We start from the raw sequence: 20136 nt of genomic DNA, 5'->3' as shown, positions 1-20136 counted from the left end.
CACAACTTTACTATATTAAAGGAAAAACCCTGCTAAAGTTTCAATGTACAGACTATGTTGGCTAAATATTTTCCTTAGATGCACTTAAACAAATGCTCCATACACCGTTAGTCAAATATTACTGCACTTTCGGAGCAGTGGCTGTCTGATTGTAGCCAAGATCCCTGCTCACATTTCTTTTCTTCAAATGTGTGTTCTGAATAAAAAAGTGTTAGACTAACCTAGTCTTCACTTGCCTTCTTCCAACCCAATCCAGCCCTTGTGGAAGTCTTCAAAAATATGTATAAAGTTTTACAATGTTGTTTTCCATTGCCCTTCTTCATGCACTGCTAACACATGCTCGTACATGCAAGAAAATAAGAAGGAAAAATACACTGAACATTTAAACAACAAAAATGTTTAAAGAACAGCAGTTCGATTTTTACCACAGAATTAAAACTTAGTTGCACAGACAGTGTATTTCATGTTAAGATTTAATGGTTGTGCTATGTACAATAGTTAAAGAAAAGTTTTTATTTACTTTACAAAAAATGTTACTGTACCAGAAATATGAGGGGCATTTAATAAGTAATGCAACATAATTTTTCCTGGAAGCAAGTTTCTTATTTAAGATGCCAATAACCATGTTATTTGCCATCCTCTTGGTTGTAAAAACATGTTTCTCTGTAAAACCATGTTTCTCAAAATAATCTCTGTGCAATGTGATGGGCTTATGCCAGTTTACTGGGAGTGCCTGTATGCCTGCATGTACCACTCTGCTGGTTGACATCAGACTGAACATCCTGCTGCACCAATAACTTCATCATCTTCCACATACATCCTGGGGAGTGCTAGCCACATTGAGCCAAACAGATGGAAGTCGGAATGTGTGAGATTGTCAGTAGGCTGTATAAGGAACAATAGTTCAATGCAGTTTCGTGAGCAGCTCCTCTTGGATATAGGCTTGTTTTGAGGTCTTGGATTGTCATGGAGAAGGAGAATTTTGTTCGCATTTTTGTGGTGACGAACACGCTGAAGTCGCTTCAATTTCCTGAATGTAGCGCAATAAATGTCAGAGTTAATTATTGCACCGCAAGGGAGGACATGAAACAGAATAATCCCTTCAGAATCCCAGAAGATTGTCGCCGTGACTTTAATGGCCGGGTGTGCAGCTTTGATCTTTCTCCTCAGAGAAGAGGTGGCGTGGGACCACTCTGTGGATTGCCGTTTTGTTTCCGGTTTAGAGTGACAAACCCATGTTTCATCGCCTGTGATGATGTTTGACAAAAAATTGTCATCAGCCTCGTAACACGCAAGCAGTTTTGCACAGATGGTCCTTCCTTGCTCTTTATGGTCTTCTGTTAGGTGGTGTGGAATCCAGTGGGCACACATCTTTGGGTAACCCATCTAGTGGGTGACTGTGACATCACTATCAACAGATGTCCAGTTGAGCAGTGAAGTGTTTTGATTGTGAACAGTCACCCACCTCGACTGAGAGTGCAAGTTCCAAGATTGTAGGAGTCCTAGCTGTGTGCAGCTGCTGGCACGTGGGAGATTAGATAGGTTTGCGTAACCTTGTCGCGATGGTGACAAATGCCTTGCCCAATGACTCACCGTGCTTTTGTTCACTGCCAGGTCTCTGTAGACATCCTGCCAAAAGAAACGCAGTGACAGCTTCCTGCTCGGAATACTCCTGTTACAGACACCATTTTGAAGACTACACACAGTGCTGCCACCTATCAAACTTGATGAGCTATGGTGGCAGAAGTGGCAATATTCCACAATTTCCCACAACAAATTGCGCATATCTGGACCAAAATTTGTGGAGAAAAAAATGTTTGTTGCATTACATATTGAATACCCCTCGTATTTATGGCATTGAATGCTGTGTGGTGCATGGTAAATGAAACAAAAATGCAAATGAATCGTTTCATTAAGGAGTAAACTTTCGAGGTTATCTGTACTCAGTTATCTCAGCTCCTGGTTAAAAAAATTAGAATGTGTAAAAATGGCACCACTAAGACTAACTTTACAGAGCAAATTGGTTTGCTTGTGGGGAAAAGCAAAAATAGTTGACATTACACAATATGATACTCACTTCAATAAATGGATTAATTTGGGAAACAGTCACAAGAAATATTTAAATAGAGGCTCAGTATTAGGTCAAATTAACCTAAAAATAAAATAAAATAAAATAAAATTGAAATGATTGTGAGCAGTACATATTGGGAAGTGTTTTGGAAGAGTTTAAGCTTTTAGAGCAGAAAGATAACATGACAGTGTTCTTCCTATAGCTTTTACTCATCAGGTACCTTCTTGCAGTTTGTCATTAGTGTGTGTGTGTGGAGGGGGGGGGGTGGAGGGGGGGGGTGTTGATCGAAAAATGGAACAAAAACTTCTCAATGTTCAAGTTGCATCATTTTGAATAAAATTGTTGAGCTTTCAACAGTTCTCTGCCATCATATTCAGGAATAAAATTACTTACTTGGGACTGGCACACTATTCTGCTTATATAGGAAGATCAGCAGAATCTAGAAAATTCCAGAGTGGGGGGCAAGATGACACTTTGTTTATAGATGGGTAACAGGAGGGAATGACTGACACTCACAGGGAGGCGGAACTGGCAGTTTCAAATGTGGTGTTGGTGTCCGTCAGCATGTGACACCATTTAGTTCTGAGACACTCTCCTGTGGTAGGTTTCAGACCGTGCTGGCTTGCCCGTGTAAGAAGCAGAACACAGAACCAGCCATGACACTCATTTTATCCCTGAAGACAATTGGTAGAGACACTATTAAAAGCTTGAGAGTCTTATCTGAAATGACTCGGTCGTGTTCAGAGAAGACTTTCTCATGAATATAGGAAGCCACCCTGTAAATGCTTGATAGGGTAACTAGTAGGTAACAACATATCCAGTTTAATGTAATGTATGTAATTAGGCAAAAGGGATCTGATAGTGTGACCTGAAGCCTTGTTAAGTAATTGCTGAAGTCTGGTAACTTGAAAATATACAGAAGGAACTGGTATGTCAGAACCACAAGAAATGTTGTTTAAAGAACACAAGCATTATCTTTAGAGTATCAGTAAGTGTAGCTAATGGATCAGACAGTAGTAAAATTCAGAGCAGAAATGTATAATGTTGTTTACTTGTTGCAAGTGTGACTAAAATACTTATTTTCAGTGGGAGAGACTAAAGCATTGCAAGGTGTAAGATGTCTGCTCTCTTCTTCAAAATTTAGACTTTGTATGACCCAAGATAAGCCAAGAGAGGTGACAAAAAGTGCCCCCACATGTTCCTGTGGGTTCACATCAGGCAAATTTGGTGCCGAGACATGAATGTAAATTCACTATTGTGCTCCTAAAACGAATGTAGCACTGTTCTGGTCTTGTGACACCGTCAGTTATCCTGCTAGATGAAGCCACAGGTGGGTAGGACTTCCCATTTTAACATCTCCAAGTTTTTGACCTCCTTTGAAACGTGGGGTCTAGTGTTGTCGTGCTGCAAAATCACTTTATCGTGCCTCTCCATGTATTGTGGCAGTTTGTCATTTAATGCTCTGCTCAGACACATTAATTGCTTTCGATAACGAGCACCTGTGATTGTTTCACTCGGTTTTAACACCTCATACTACACGACGCCGAGCTGGTCCCAACAAATGCAGAGCGTGATTTTGGAGTTGCGAATATTCGGTTTGGCCATCGACATGGAACCATTGCCGTGATATTCCCATGATTTTTTGCATTTAGGGTTATTGTAATGAACCCATTTTTTGTACCTGGTCACAATGCGATGCAGAAATCCCTTCCGTTTTTGTCTCTGAAGCAACTGCTCACACACACACAAATGCCGTTCAACGTCTCTTGGTTTCAGCTCACACAGGACCCAAGTTCCTTCTTTCTGAATCATGCCCCTAGCCTTGAGACGTTTTGAAATGGCTTTCTGTGTCACTCCTGCTAATCGTGCCAATTCTTATTGAGTTTGACACGAGTCTTCACTCGGCAATGTCTCAAATTCTGCATCTTCGAAAACATTTTCTCTCCCACCCCTATGCCAGTCTATGACGTTAAAATCACCGTTCTTGAAGCGTTGAAAGCACTCGGGACACGTTCTTTCACTAATAGCGTCCTTACCATATGTACTTGAGAGCATTCGATGAGGATCAGCTTCTGTTTCCTCATATTGAAGCAAAATTGTAACAACACCTGCAAATGACGAGAATTAGGCTCATAAACTGACATTTTCAATCAAGAACAACTTTACGATGCAGACACAGATCGACTAATGTTTGAATGAGGTTATGTTGACTGAGGTCCAAGCTAACTGCCTGACATCTGTGATCTGTTTCTTTCAACCGCTACTTACCATTGTTGCCACCTCATGGCAAACATTTTATATTTAATTAGTGTTAGTGTGAAAATGAATAAAACTTGATACACATGCAAAATACATTTTTGTTAAATGATGAAAAAATTATATACTCCATGGCCATAAACCACCAAGATACAGGATTAACTCCAGAAGTAGTTTCTTTACTTAAATGTCCACACTATATATATATATATATATATATATATATATATATATATATATATATATATATATATATATATATATATATATATATATCTAAAAAGAAAAGAAAGATGATGAGACTTACCAAACAAAAGCGCTGGCAGGTCGATAGACACACAAACAAACACAAATATACACACAAAATTCAAGCTTTCGCAACAAACTGTTGCCTCATCAGGAAAGAGGGAAGGAGAGGGAAAGACGAAAGGATGTGGGTTTTAAGGGAGAGGGTAAGGAGTCATTCCAATCCCGGGAGCGGAAAGACTTACCTTAGGGGGAAAAAAGGACAGGTATACACTCGCACACACACACATATCCATCCACACATACAGACACAAGCAGACATATTTAAATATGTCTGCTTGTGTCTGTATGTGTGGATGGATATGTGTGTGTGTGCGAGTGTATACCTGTCCTTTTTTCCCCCTAAGGTAAGTCTTTCCGCTCCCGGGATTGGAATGACTCCTTACCCTCTCCCTTAAAACCCACATCCTTTCGTCTTTCCCTCTCCTTCCCTCTTTCCTGATGAGGCAACAGTTTGTTGCGAAAGCTTGAATTTTGTGTGTATATTTGTGTTTGTTTGTGTGTCTATCGACCTGCCAGCGCTTTTGTTTGGTAAGTCTCATCATCTTTCTTTTCTTTTTAGATATATTTTTTCCACGTGGAATGTTTCCCTCTGTTATATATATATATATATATATATATATATATATATATATATATGTCTCCATGCACTGGCAGAAAACAACTGTGGGCAGGTAGATGTGACACACTTCAAAGGTGGGTAAACTTTCTGCGTTTCTACCGTCTGGAAGTACTTCAGATTGATCAGCCGAGATGACTAAAGAGGCTAAGACCGGGTGTTTGTAAATCCAGGTACAATCTTGTCAAATGGAAATTTTCCAGTGGAATGGCACTGTAAAATGTGGAGGACAACAAACAATGGATCACCTTTTCTGTGAGGTCAGCTGACTTGGAAACACATTTTTTCCCTGTGGTTAGACAGTGTCTTAATCTGTTTCTGTAAAATGAATGTGGCTGTGGCAGCAGCCAGTTGTCCATGAAAGCTTTGACAGCACCGTTATTGTCAAATGTGTGCACTCCGACTGCTTTTTTTTAGTGGTCCAAAGAAATGAAACATGTGGGGCGTTAAGTCCAGACTGTGGAGAGCATGTTCTACTGTGGTCCACAACAGTTTCTGAATTTTTTTTGTTGAGTTTGGGCAGCTGTGTTCGGTCAAGCACTGTCATGATGTTGTGTTCGGTCAAGCACTGTCATGATGTGTTCGGTCAAGCACTGTCATGATGTTGTGTTCGGTCAAGCACTGTCATGATGTTGTGTTCGGTCAAGCACTGTCATGATGTTGTGTTCGGTCAAGCACTGTCATGATGTTTTGTTTGGTCCAGTAGCAATTTGAGCAACTGTTATTCAGTGGTTGTCTTCAGTAAGCTGGCTAACAGTGTGGATGTTATGTCATGCTAGTCCTTGTGCAAAGTTGGTGAGCTGCCTTCTCAATTGCTTCTTGTCCTGATACAAATGTTTGTGCCGTGCATACTCTTCAGTCTTTCTCAGGGTGTTGTCTCTGAACTGTGCTACAAGTCTTTCCAAAAAGTTGAACAGCTTTACAACCTTTATTGTGACAAACTTTATTATAATGTGTTGTGCAACATAAGACACTACCTTTCGCTCTGACGTTACTGTTTCTTCAGTCAATCTAGCTGTGGAGAACAGCCATTGGAAACCAAAGCAACAACGAGGAGAGATCACACCACTCTCTGTTTACAAAAATGCACACAAAACAAAAATTCTGATATATATTTGATCCACCCTTGCACTTACTTTCTGATGGTGAAATTCTGAGTATCGCTGATAGAAGCACTTGAAGAAGAAGAAGAAGAAGAAGAAGAAGAAGAAGAAATCACACACTTCCAGAACTTCTGTATTCTTTCTTTAGGAGGGCAGTTACATAGGGTGGACAAAGTTGAAGTGAGGGCAGTGTCTGAGGCCAAGTTGTGAACGAGCTAGCTGTTGAGAAAAAGATGAAACAAAGGTTAGCGAGAAAGCAGGTAAAAGAGTGAGTAGAGTGAGTAGCAGTGTTGGATTTTCACACTTTCCCTTCAATATGATGCTGCTGTAGTGCCTACCTTTGACTTCCTACTTTCTCTAACATCTTTCATCTCTGCCTCCTATCACGCTTACAATAGACTGCCACTCCTTTCCAGCCTTCCCAAACTAATGCCACTTTCATTCCTAATGAAGGAACTCATATGTTCCCCACACTTACTTGTAATAGTTTTTTATTCTTTTAAGTTTATCCATCAGCAGTACTCTGTATTTTGACAGCTGAAGCTATGTTTTGGTCATGATTTTCTGAATTGAATTTTCCTTTTGGTACATAGTGTACATGTGCTAATTTTGATGTTAGTTTTCATCAGCGTCCATTTGAGTAATTCACATATCACTCTCATATTTGTTTTACAATAGAGTATTGACTCCATCTTTATTGAACAGGTGATGATAAGGCAAATTTATTTACGTGGCTCCATTTCTGTTCTCCAGGTATTTCAAAAATTCCATTAACATCATATGCGAGTTCGTCCCACAGATAATTTTTTTGATCTTCTTGTTCCTCTACATGTGTATCTTGATGTTTGTCAAATGGGTGAACTATGGACCGACATTTGGTAAGTGAGAATTAAATTTTTGGCATTTTAAAATTCTACTATAGTAGACAGCATTTGTGATTACAGTGGAGGTTTTGTTAAAGTTGTCTTGGTTTTCACTTTCAGAGCATTAGAATAAATTTATAGCTTGTGATTTGATAGATGACTAAACACAACTTCTTTCTTTTTTCAGGTTTCACAGCAGGCCCTGCGTGTGCTCCATCAATTTTAATCACTTTCATCAATATGGTATTGTTCAAAGGTAGTGTTCCTCCAAAAGGTTGTGATGAGTTCATGTATAGTGGACAGGTGAGCAAGAGTGGAAAAATGTTTCATTGAATTTGTTTGGTTTCACTCTACATCATCATCAGTCTTACATCAAATAGAATTAATCTTTGTTTTCAAACAACTTATTCTGGAAAGTAATTTCACCAGTTTTGCATTTCTCCATTACTTTTAGTATATGCAATTTTTTCTTTCTTCTGTATTGCAGAAAGGCTTGCAGAGGTTCTTTGTTGTTCTTGCTCTACTGTGTGTTCCTTGGATGCTTCTTGCAAAACCCATTGTTTTGATAATGAGGCACCGTAAAGCCCACCAACCGGTGAGTAATAATCTGTACCCCCTGCAATGTTTTGAGGCATTTGACACATTTGAGGGCAAATACTTCGCAGGAGATGATAGTTGAGTCAGTTTGCTCTTTCATTTAACAGACAATCTTCTGACTTTCCCCAGCTTTCAAGCCATCCCGTACCTGCAGAGAACGGCATGGATGCGGAGGTGGGATCGATGTCAGGGACAGCACACAAGGACAGTACAGATGCTGCTCCAGCACCGCAGAGCAGTGAAGACCACGACCTGGGAGAAATCTTCATCCATCAGGGCATCCACACGATAGAGTACGTGCTAGGCTCTGTCTCTCACACTGCCTCGTATCTGCGACTTTGGGCACTGTCACTGGCGCACGCCCGTAAGTATAAGTGGCTATCTTTTACTTGTTTTCAAATAATTTATTTCACTATGGCAATATATTTTAAATATAGAGTAATAAACTTTGGTGGCACTTAGTCAAATAAGTGGTCCTTCACATTGTCACCTATGAAATTAAATTTGAAAACTGTCTACAGATGAGATGCATAATGCCTTCCCCAGTGCAGTGAGGGAGCACCTTGCTTATTTCACCAGATGATATCATTAATTTGGCATTTTTGTAACTTATGAGGGGACTGAAAGTCAGTGTTGGGATGTAAATTCCTTAAGCAGAACAATACATCACTTCAGACTTGTGTGTTTTGGAGTTCTACATGTTAAGCTTTTCCACAAAGCCACCAAGCTGATAAGCACAGAGTCACTGGATGGGAAACAAATTTTCCTTACTTTCTAAAAATTCCATATTTATTATAGAATAGAAGTTGTCTCTTAACATACAGTTTCAAGCTATTGACTTAATGTACAGGAGATTTGTCAAAACACAAAAACTGGTTTATACTTTTTCCTATAAAATCAGTAATATATGGTACTGAATAATTAATTAAGCAATTAATTTTTAAAAGTTTGTTACTTTTGAAGAACAATTATTAAGTCCTAAGTACTTATCAAATTTTCAGATTGTCATTTATGAATTCTTTTACTGAATAGCAACATTTTTGCACTAGTTTCTCATATAAGGTTTTTCAGTGTTTTAAATGTATGCTGAGCGATTCTCATCTTTTAACTTTGTTATAAATTTTCATAGAGGTTGAGCATACAGTTTTACATGATGTGTGGGCATAAAATTATTTTCATTTCTGGTGTTGTAATCATCTTAAAAATGATTTGCTACAAATAAATCAGGGGTACTGTGTACAAAGATAATCAGCTCATATTTACAGTGAGGGAACACTTAATACACTAAGAATTTTTAGGATTCATTGGCATGATTTTCTTCGCCCTACATTGTTCGTATTTGTAATGACGGTTTTCTGAAGTTTTAGTATGAGACACACATTGTTTGTGTTAACGCAAAATACAATTCCAGACCTTACCACCGACCCAAAGTAGCTGTGATATACTACTTTTCTTGGGCCCATACTGGTATCATTTTACAATATCTTCATTGCAAATGCTAGGCTATTCAATTTATTTGCAAGATACTGTATATGTGATCCCCATTATAGATTTTTATCTAGTTGCATTCCTAGGACTTTCACATAGTTAGCTTTCTGCAAATCCTGGTTTCTGTGACTGTCCTAGATATAATATAATTTTGCTTGTTTTGATTTAAACTCCATTAACTCATTCTTTTCCATGTTTAATTTTAACAAATTTAAATCAAACCAGGTGTCTAATTTTGTTAAAGTATTTAATACAGGTTGTGGAATTTGGTCAGTACCGTTACTTTCAATTTAATTTCATATTTAATGGAAATGTTAATTGGCAAATGTTGAAGCATTATTTTAATAAATTATTTTTCCCTTAGTTACTCCTTGCATGAAAATGAGAGTATTTTCAATAAGTTAAAATTAGGTACAAAAATGTCAAATATCAAATAAAAATGAAATACTTCATTTTAGGGTCCTGTGCATCTGTTGGCAGAAATGTGTGTAGCTCCAACTACCGCCCCTTGTTCAGAGTTTAATTCCTGTCATGCAGCTGTAATCACATTGGACATGTTTTTAACAAGAATCACCCGAGTACAGATGATGGCCCCGCCAATGCACTGGCCTTTTATACCTCCTGTATGTGGTACTGCTGCCATCTGTGTATGTGCACATCACTGCCCCATGACTTCTGTCGTCTCAGTGTATACAACAAGTGTAATAATCTGCTGATGCAATGAGTGGGGTGCCATTTGTCTTTGGTTGATCTGAAGCACTCACTAATTTTATGTCAGTGAGTATCTACACTATCTCGATGCTGTGCTTTCAAAGAATGTGGCCGATTCCGTCAGTCACCCTGGGGATATACATTAGAAATGCTGTGACTGGAATGTCTTCTTTGAAGGTCTCAATTTGCCAGGTATTGTGGTTTACCACATTAATCCTTCACGGATTATCCATTGTGTTTAAAAAAATTGTCTTGCATTGGAGCTGATGTGGCCTTTTTCACTCGTTAAAGGTATGGTGATCATATGATGATTCTAGAAGTTATGTAAATATCAGGCTATATGAGTAGGTTTGCAATATGTGTTACAGCCCATGGACCTTGCCGTTGGTGGGGAGGCTTGCGTGCCTCAGTGTTACAGATAGCCGTACCATAGGTACAACCACAACGGAGGGGTATCTGTTGAGAGGCCAGAAAAACGTGTGGTTCCTGAAGAGGGGCAGCAGCCTTTTCAGTAGTTGCAAGGGCAACAGTCGGGATGATTGACTGATCTGGCCTTGTAACAATAACCAAAACGGCCTTGATGTGCTGGTACTGCGAACGGCTGAAAGCAAGGGGAAACTACGGCTGTAATTTTTCCCGAGGGCATGCAGCTTTACTGTATGATTAAATGATGATGGCGTCCTCTTTGGTAAAATATTCCGGAGGTAAAATAGTCCCCCATTCGGATCTCCAAGCGGGGACTACTCAAGAGGATGTCGTTATCAGGAGAAAGAAAACTGGTGTTCTATGGATGGGAGCATGGAATGTCAGATCCCTTAATCGGGCAGGTAGGTTAGAAAATTTAAAAAGGGAAATGGATAGGTTAAAGTTAGATATAGTGGGAATTAGTGAAGTTCGGTGGCAGGAGGAACAAGTCTTCTGGTCAGGTGACTACAGGGTTATAAACACAGTCAAATAGGGGTAATGCAGGAGTAGGTTTAATAATGAATAGGAAAATAGGAATGCGGGTAAGATACTACAAACAGCATAGTGAACGCATTATTGTGGCCAAGATAGATACGAAGCCCACGCCCACTACAGTAGTACAAGTTTATATGCCAACTAGCTCTGCAGATGGCGAAGAAATTGAAGAAATGTATGATGAAATAAAAGAAATTATTCAGATAGTGAAGGGAGACGAAAATTTAATAGCCATGGGTGACTGGAATTCGACAGTAGGAAAAGGCAGAGAAGGAAACGTAGTAGGTGAATATGGATTGGGGCTAACAAATGAAAGAGGAAGCCGCCTGGTAGAATTTTGCACAGAGCACAACTTAATCATAGCTAACACTTGGTTTAAGAATCATGATAGAAGGTTGTATACATGGAAGAACCCTGGAGATACTAAAAGGTATCAGATAGATTATATAATGGTAAGACAGAGATTTAGGAACCAGGTTTTAAATTGTAAGACATTTCCAGGGGCAGATGTGGACTCTGACCACAATCTATTGGTTATGAACTGTAGACTAAAACTGAAGAAACTGCAAAAAGGTGGGAATTTAAGGAGATGGGCCCTGGATAAACTGAAAGAACCAGAGGTTGTACAGAGTTTCAGGGAGAGCATAAGGGAACAATTGACAGGAATAGGGGAAAGAAATACAGTAGAAGAAGAATGGGTAGCTTTGAGGGATGAAGTAGTGAAGGCAGCAGAGGATCACATTGGTAAAAAGACGAGGGCTAGTAGAAATCCTTGGGTAACAGAAGAAATATTGAATTTAATTGATGAAAGGAGAAAATATAAAAATGCAGTAAATGAAGCAGGCAAAAAAGGAATACAAACGTCTCAAAAATGAGATCGACAGGAAGTGCAAAATGGCTAAGCAGGGATGGCTAGAGGACAAATGTAAGGATGTAGAGGCTCATCTCACTAGGGGTAAGATAGATACTGCCTACAGGAAAATTAGAGACCTTTGGAGATAAGAGAACGACTTGTATGAATATCAAGAGCTCAGATGGAAACCCAGTTCTAAGCAAAGAAGGGAAAGCAGAAAGGTGGAAGGAGTATATAGAGGGTCTATACAAGGGCGATGTACTTGAGAACAATATTATGGAAACGGAAGAGGATGTTGATGAACATGAAATGGGAGATACGATACTGCGTGGAGAGTTTGACAGAGCACTGAAAGACCTGAGTCGAAACAAGGCCCCCGGAGTAGACAACATTCCATTGGAACTACTGACGGCCTTGGGAGAGCCAGTCCTGACAAAATTCTACCATCTGGTGAGCAAGATGTATGAAACAGGCGAAATACCCTCAGACTTCAAGAAGAATATAATAATTCCAATCCCAAAGAAAGCAGGTGTTGACAGATGTGAAAATTACTGGACAATCAGTTTAATAAGCCACAGCTGCAAAATACTAACACGAATTCTTTACAGACGAATGGAAAAACAAGTAGAAGCCGGCCTTGGGGAAGATCAGTTTGGATTCCGTAGAAATACTGGAACACGTGGGGCAATACTGACCTTAGGACTTATCTTAGAAGAAAGATTAAGGAAAGGCAAACCTACGTTTCTAGCATTTGTAGACTTAGAGAAAGCTTTTGACAATGTTGACTGGAATACTCTCCTTCAAATTCTAAAGGTGGCAGGGGTAAAATACAGGGAGAGAAAGGCTATTTACAATTTGTAGAGAAACCAGATGGCAGTTATAAGAGTCGAGTGACATGAAAGGGAAGCAGTGGTTGGGAAGGGAGTAAGACAGGGTTGTAGCCTCTCCCAGATGTTATTCAATCTGTATATTGAGCAAGCAGTAAAGGAAACAAAAGAAAAATTCGGAGTAGGTATTAAAATCCATGGAGAAGAAATAAAAACTTTGAGGTTCGCCGATGACATTGTAATTCTGTCAGAGACAGCAAAGGACTTGGAAGAGCAGTTGAACGGAATGGATGGTGTCTTGAAGGGAGGATATAAGATGAACATCAACAAAAGCAAAACGAGGATAATGGAATGTAGTCGAATTAAGTCGGGTGATGTTGAGGGTATTAGATTAGGAAATGAGACACTTAAAGTAGTAAAGGAGTTTTGCTATTTGGGGAGCAAAATAACTGATGATGGTCTAAGTAGAGAGGATATAAAATGTAGACTGGCAATGGCAAGGAAAGCGTTTCTGAAGAAGAGAAATTTGTTAACATCGAGTATAGATTTAAGTGTCAGGAAGTCATTTCTGAAAGTATTTGTATGGAGTGTAGCCATGTATGGAAGTGAAACATGGACGGTAAATAGTTTGGACAAGAAGAGAATAGAAGCTTTTGAAATGTGGTGCTACAGAAGAATGCTGAAGATTAGATGGGTAGATCACATAACTAATGAGGAAGTATTGAATAGGATTGGGGAGAAGAGAAGTTTGTGGCACAACTTGACCAGAAGAAGGGATCGGTTGGTAGGACATGTTCTGAGGCATCAAGGGATCACCAATTTAGTATTGGAGGGCATCATGGAGGGTAAAAATCGTAGGGGGAGACCAAGAGATGAATACACTAAGCAGATTCAGAAGGATGTAGGTTGCAGTAGGTACTGGGAGATGAAGAAGCTTGCACAGGATAGAATAGCATGGAGAGCTGCATCAAACCAGTCTCAGGACTGAAGACGACAACAACAACAACAGCATGTTACTGTAAATGATGAGGTATCTGAAAAATCAGTTACCTGAATGCAAAATTTTAGTTTTTTATTTATTAAGGAAAGGTGTTTTATTTGGTTGACTAAAGTATTCCCTTGACCACCTTGAAAGATGTAGTTGCAAACTGGAAGGACAATAGAGCGATAAAGGGGCTGTATAAAAAGCAAGAACAGGCACAGAAAATGGTCAGTGAGGAAACATATGAGAGATGGTAGACAAGGATATTGTTGGAACAACCTGACTGATTAAAACCTCGGAACTTTACTTGTTGTGGGCAAGTCCTTTGTTATTGAGCTATCCGAGCACGACTTTTTCAGAAGTTCAAGTCGGGAGTGTAGTATTATAAAGCAATGAATTGCAGACAGTCAGGAAGAAAGAGAGAGGAATAATCCTGTGGTGGTTTTGAAATATGGTAGTGGAAAAAATACATAAAGTGAAATGGAGTGACAATGATGAAGGAAGAAGTGCTTCTAGGAATAGGAGAAGAAAGAAAAGGTATGGAATGATATGAATAAGGAAAATATCTCAGTTAGAATTTATATATTGTAGAAAAATTATCTGCTACAAGGTCATGAAAAGAAATACACTAAAAAAGGGAGGGGGAAGAACATTGACAATTTGAATTGCTGGACGACATGAAAAATGGATGCAGTTAGCAGGTCAGGGAAAAGGCAGAGGGAAGAGGAGAACATACATTTGATACCTGTCAGGATACCATTAGAGGTGTTCCAGCCAGGAAGATCATGATTGTATAAGCTATAGCATTGTTATTGGGTCATCTTGCAGTGTTACTCATCTCCCAGAATTTTTTTTTGTTTCTTTCATGGAGTGACATGAAAATTAAGTAATAGCGCTGATAAATAACGCCACCGACACAGCTGAGGTTCTCAGCAAAGAATTACTTGCACAGCAGCATTTGAGGAGATGGTGTCAGATTGCTAGGGAACAGATTTATTAATAAGAACCTGTCAGCTTTGAATAACACGTTGTGGAATGTATTGATGCAGCAGTTACACACTGTCAAGAAACTTGTGCAAGTAATGCAGTTAGGTGATTTATTTTGAACTCGGAGTTCTGTCCTGTCGGAATATTGTCTAATACAGTACTGTGATATGTGTGTCAAGAAAGGGAAGATGTCATTTTGAACTACTGAGAGCTCAGCTTTCTGCAGTTAGGTGTTTTCACAGTTAAGAATTAGTCATTTCTGACAGTTACAGTTTTTTATATTTTAGGTAATTTTGATACAGAGGCCCAAGTCACCCCATTAAATCACATAAGACACATGCTTACTGAACCACAAATGATAGTACTGTACTGTGAGAGCAAAAACTGTAGTATGAAAACTCGGGCATAATTGTAATTGGAAGTGTTGTGCTTTGTTCAGTATTATTTATCATATTTAATAATTTCATAAAATCTGTAAAACATGGGATGAATAGTATAAACAATTCGTTGTACCTTTTTTTTTATTTGTTATAGAGATGCTGTGCATTGTTCTCAATAAGTTCTTGCCCTTTGTCTTCAGGTATTTTATGTCCAGTAGATTGCTTACTCCATATGTTGAAATGGTTTTCCAGAGCTGTCTGAGGTGCTGTGGAGTATGGTGATGAAGAATGGACTGGTAGTGGAGGGCTGGACTGGAGGCTTCGCCCTATGGCTGGTATTTGCCTTCTGGGCAGTGCTTACTGTGGGCATCTTGGTGCTTATGGAGGGACTATCTGCATTCCTCCACACATTGCGGCTTCACTGGTGAGTGCCCTGTCATTAGAGTAAATGTTCTACAAACGTTCAGTTAGTAGCCATGGCTATACAGCACAAACATAGATTGGTCATAAGCAGTTGAAAAGTGTCAGCATGAGTATTAAATTTTTGAAACAACTGCCCACTATTAAATTTGTTGAAATGTACAGTGAACAGCAGAAAGAGTAAAGGTGTCCCATCACTGCGTAATAGGGGCATTCAGCAGTAGATGAGCACTTACAAGGAGAGATCCTCAGTGGTGAGATTGACTTTTTGTGAAACCATCTGTATGATGATGTAGGTTATGATACCAGGTATTGCACTTGCAGTCATTCACCCTGGTGGGACCTAGTCTGGGAGTAATCAGTGGAAAAGAAGTCGGAATTTTATGTGACACTCAATAGAATTAAAATATAATAGTATAATATTGGCTGGTTACATGGTGTAACAATTAGGGTAAGGTTGTACGTTTGAAACTCATAACGGCTTTAAATTTTTATCGAAATGACTTTCATTATTACTTTTATTCCATTAATGGTTTTAAATCTATTTTTTTTTCCTTTATCATATCATTTTAATCACCGAGTAAATTTTTTCATTTGTACTCTTCCCCCCCCCCCCCCCCCCCCCTTTGTATCATTCTTTTTCTGTGTATGTGAATTGTATTATATTTATAAATTACAATATTTTAATATTTGACACTGCCGATCTATAGGTTGAAAAAAAGACAAAATAATCTATTTATATTGACTGTGCAACGACGTCAAAAAATGTGTTTATCGCAAGATATGCAATTTGTTGTGTGTGTGTGTGTGTGTGTGTGTGTGTGTGTGTGTGTGTGTGTGTGTGTGTGTGTGTGTGTAGGGGGGGGGGTTGCATGATATGCAACTGTCATAAAAACATTTTAAAAAACCTGATGCTTTTGTTGCTGTGACATTAGAAGATTGGAGAACAGATGTGTGTTACATTAAACAGTGTTGGCAATGAGGCAGCGTGCCAGTCACCTTCAGGTGCAAGGGTACAGAGGACTTCCAACAAGCCTATTTATATGCTAGTGAGGTGCCAGTATAAGGGGTGCTGTGAAGTCATTGGAGGGAAAGTTGACGTCCAGCCACCTTCCAGAGAAATGAAGCACAGATCCTGTGCTACACAGTCTGAGGCTTGTACTGGTTGTTGTGGTTTCGACCCCCCCCATTCAAGCATTTTCGCCAGATTTCTTTTGTGAGAAACACACAAGCTTGACATACTGCCAACATGAGGAGGAGAACAGTCAGTCAAATTCTCAGTGTGTACTACCTGCTCATGTTGTTCAAAGCAGGTTGCTCTAAATGCCCAGTGGATCTGCTTCCTGTGATACCCATTCTAAACAAACTTGGAATGCAAAAGACCAAGCTCTGCTTACACTTACAGTCTGTAAAGTTGACATCTTTTAGACAGTAAAATATGATGGTTAAAGATGTTCATTGAGTATTCCTATATACACTGAAATGAGCTTTGAAAAACAAATTAATAATTGGCCACTTTCTCTTGCCTCAATAGCTGCTAAGAACTTTCACTGTTGAAGGAGGTGATGTCGTCGTTACGTCCATTAGAGGCTTCTGTAGTTTGCTGAGAATGATGTGAAATAACAGTACCTTGTGATTTTCTGTGCAGGGTGGAGTTCCAGAGTAAGTTCTATGCTGGTGTGGGATATTCATTCCAGCCATTCTCATTTGAGGCAATCCTGGATTCTGCATCTCAAGCACCGGAGGATTAGAAACAGCAATGCAACCTCTGTCTTCCTGGCTGTGCACTACTTCTAAGTGCTGAGGTTGACAGTCTCTTCTCATTGTGCAGTACTTGTAGATTATTGTAAATGGATTACCTGTAATATTTAGCATATCTCATTATAAACTTTCCAAAGAATGAGACTTTTCTGTCATGACCATTTTTTGTGTAAAGATAAATACCACAAATTTGGTTGCATTTTGAGAAACTAATGGTGATTGTGAATAGTGTCTGTGTTAAATTAATGGTACTGAGTAATAACTACAAACTGATGTTCTGTTGACCTTTCGCAGTATTAGAATTCCTGTTCAATTGGTGGCAGACTTTGCACATAATATACATTCAGAAAAGTAATGCCAGTCAGTAGATAGTCTACAGTAAGATCACTCCCTAAATCAGTAGTAGTTGTAAAAGATACATACTTTATCATCTTAAAGTTCAAGCTCTTCAAGCAAATTCTTTGGAAACTCTGTAGAACGAGTAACCCTGTTTTAATGTACTATTCTGTCAGATATGTTTGTGAGAATAGCCAAATTCATTTGATACATTCCCCGTGTAGCAGCACATCAACTGCGAATATAATATTTTTTCTTTCAAGCTACCAGGAAGAGATCAAAGTACTTAAGACCATTCTTGTTCAAATTATGGGTCCTGTTGACATAGTAATTTAAACTAAAGTTTCCATAATTTATTGCAACAGTAGGTATAAGAGACGTATCATGCTTATCACATACATGACAAGATGTAGATTTGAGATACTCCAGATACTTAGTCTACTGGATAAGTTTATGCTCAGTCTGTCTGTAATATTGCATACTGTTTTTATGTTCATTTGGAATACTATCAAATGGACTGCTAGAAGTGGATTCTCGAATATGAAAATATTTATTGTTTGCCTCTATGACCACTACTAATTTCGCCAGTGGTAGACACAAGATCAAATAGTAAGTTGATTCATATACGTATGAGATAAGAGGGGCAGATTCAAAACATCAGAGTCCTACTTTAGGGATGGAGAAAAATCCTGGTTTACTCTTACGTTCTGTTAAAGAAATCATATTTTTGAGTGTTGCGCTCTTAGTCTATGTACACTCTTCCCTGTATCAAGGCACAATTTATGATACAGTGTGTTGGGATCTGAGGTGATAAAATTTGTGACAGTAGTTATAATGGAATTTTTAGCAAATATTTCTAAAATATAAATTGACAGTGGCTGCAATTTACACTTCAGAATATTAAGTCGCTCCTTACGTGGAAGTAATTGCAATGATCGATTTAAAATTCCCATGACAGCAGTAAAGATCTGATTACATGTTTAGAAAAATGTTTACTAATCATCCTGTGCTTGTCAGTTACTGTTTAGAAAGGTAGGAGGGTAGATTGTTCTTTAAGATTACTAGTTTAGAAAATTTTTGCAACTAAATGAATTGTTAAATTGGGAAGATTGAGTTTGTATTACTTATACTGGAAATAAGTTGTATGTAACGTGTATTATAAAGAATTGCATTAAATTTGTGTTTGACTGTTTCTGTGTATTAATTATCAAAACAAGATTTTTCGTGATGGATTAAACTTACACCGCCTTGCATTGTTTTCTGTAAACCATAGTGTAACGTTCTAACAATTTCATTCCAGTTACAACACACAAAAATGAATCCAGTTACCGACTTCAGTCGGTCATCAACATCACAAGACACACACACACACACACACACACACACACACACACACACACACACACACACACACACACACACACACACACACACACACACACACACACACACACACGTGTGGGTGTGGGTGTGTGGGTGTGTGGGTGTGTGGGTGTGTGGGTGTGTGGGTGTGTGGGTGTGTGGGTGTGTGGGTGTGTGGGTGTGTGGGTGTGTGGGTGTGTGGGTGGGCAGGTCGGCGTTCTTCTACATCTACATTTATACTCCGCAAGCCACCCAACGGTGTGTGGCAGAGGGCACTTTACGTGCCACGGTCATTACCTACCTTTTCTGTTCCAGTTGCATATGGTTTGCGGGAAGAACGACTGTCAGAAAGCCTCCGTGCGCGCTCTAATCTCTCTAATTTTACATTCGTGATCTCCTCGGGAGGTATAAGTAGGGGGAAGCAATATATTCGATACCTCATCCAGAAACGCACCCTCTCGAAACGTGGCGAGCAAGCTACACCGCGATGCAGAGCGCCTCTCTTGCAGAGTCCGCTTCACGCATAGCACTCCTTACGCTAACTTTGACATCGCTTAGCTTCTGTTTGTCTGAGAGGTTTTGGCTGCGTTTAAACTTGGGGTGAAGCTCTCTTTGCTTTCGCAGTAGTTTCCTAAGTTCGTTGTTGTACCACGGTGAGTTTTTCCTGCCTCTCACAGTTTTACTCGGCACGTACCTGTCTAAAACACATTTTACGATTGCCTTGAACTTTTTCCATAAACACTCAACATTGTCAGTGTCGGAACAGAAATTTTCGTTTTGATTTGTTAGGTAGTCTCAAATCTGCCTTCTATTACTCTTGCTAAACAGATAAACCTTCCTTCCTTTTCTTATATTCCTATTAACTTCCATATTCAGGGATGCTGCAACAGCCTTATGATCACTGATTCACTGTTCTGCACATACAGAGTTGAAAAGTTAGGGTCTGTTTGTTATCAATAGGTCCAAGATGTTATCTCCACGAGTCGGTTCTCTGTATAATTACTCTAGGTCGGCGTCCCCCCCCCCCCGCCAGAGGTCGACGTTCCCCCCCCCCCCGCCAGAGGTCGACGTTCCCCCCCCCCGCCAGAGGTCGACGTTCCCCCCCCCCCCCGCCAGAGGTCGACGTTCCCCCCCCCCCCCGCCAGAGGTCGACGTTCCCCCCCCCCCCGCCAGAGGTCGACGTTCCCCCCCCCCCCGCCAGAGGTCGACGTTCCCCCCCCCCGCCAGAGGTCGACGTTCCCCCCCCGCCAGAGG

At 39.6% G+C, this 20136-nt stretch overlaps 1 protein-coding gene across 4 annotated transcripts in view; it reads left to right on the top strand.

The window, feature by feature from the left end:
• LOC126215350 (V-type proton ATPase 116 kDa subunit a 1) overlaps window positions 1–18710 on the top strand; it is a 124967-nt gene extending 106257 nt beyond the window's left edge. For all 4 annotated transcript variants that reach the window (XM_049942036.1, XM_049942037.1, XM_049942039.1 and 1 more), the window contains exons 12-17: window positions 7109–7233; window positions 7406–7521; window positions 7706–7813; window positions 7945–8179; window positions 15256–15427; window positions 17072–18710. In XM_049942036.1, the coding sequence (XP_049797993.1) occupies window positions 7109–7233; window positions 7406–7521; window positions 7706–7813; window positions 7945–8179; window positions 15256–15427; window positions 17072–17174 (859 nt within the window). In that variant the 3' untranslated portion in view covers window positions 17175–18710. The remainder of the gene's footprint in view (window positions 1–7108; window positions 7234–7405; window positions 7522–7705; window positions 7814–7944; window positions 8180–15255; window positions 15428–17071) is intronic.
• The last annotated feature ends 1426 nt before the right edge of the window (window positions 18711–20136 follow it).

The sequence above is a fragment of the Schistocerca nitens genome, chromosome 12, assembly GCF_023898315.1.
Source record: "Schistocerca nitens isolate TAMUIC-IGC-003100 chromosome 12, iqSchNite1.1, whole genome shotgun sequence".
Classification (NCBI taxonomy): domain Eukaryota; kingdom Metazoa; phylum Arthropoda; class Insecta; order Orthoptera; family Acrididae; genus Schistocerca; species Schistocerca nitens.
This window is presented reverse-complemented; position numbering and strand designations above follow the sequence as displayed.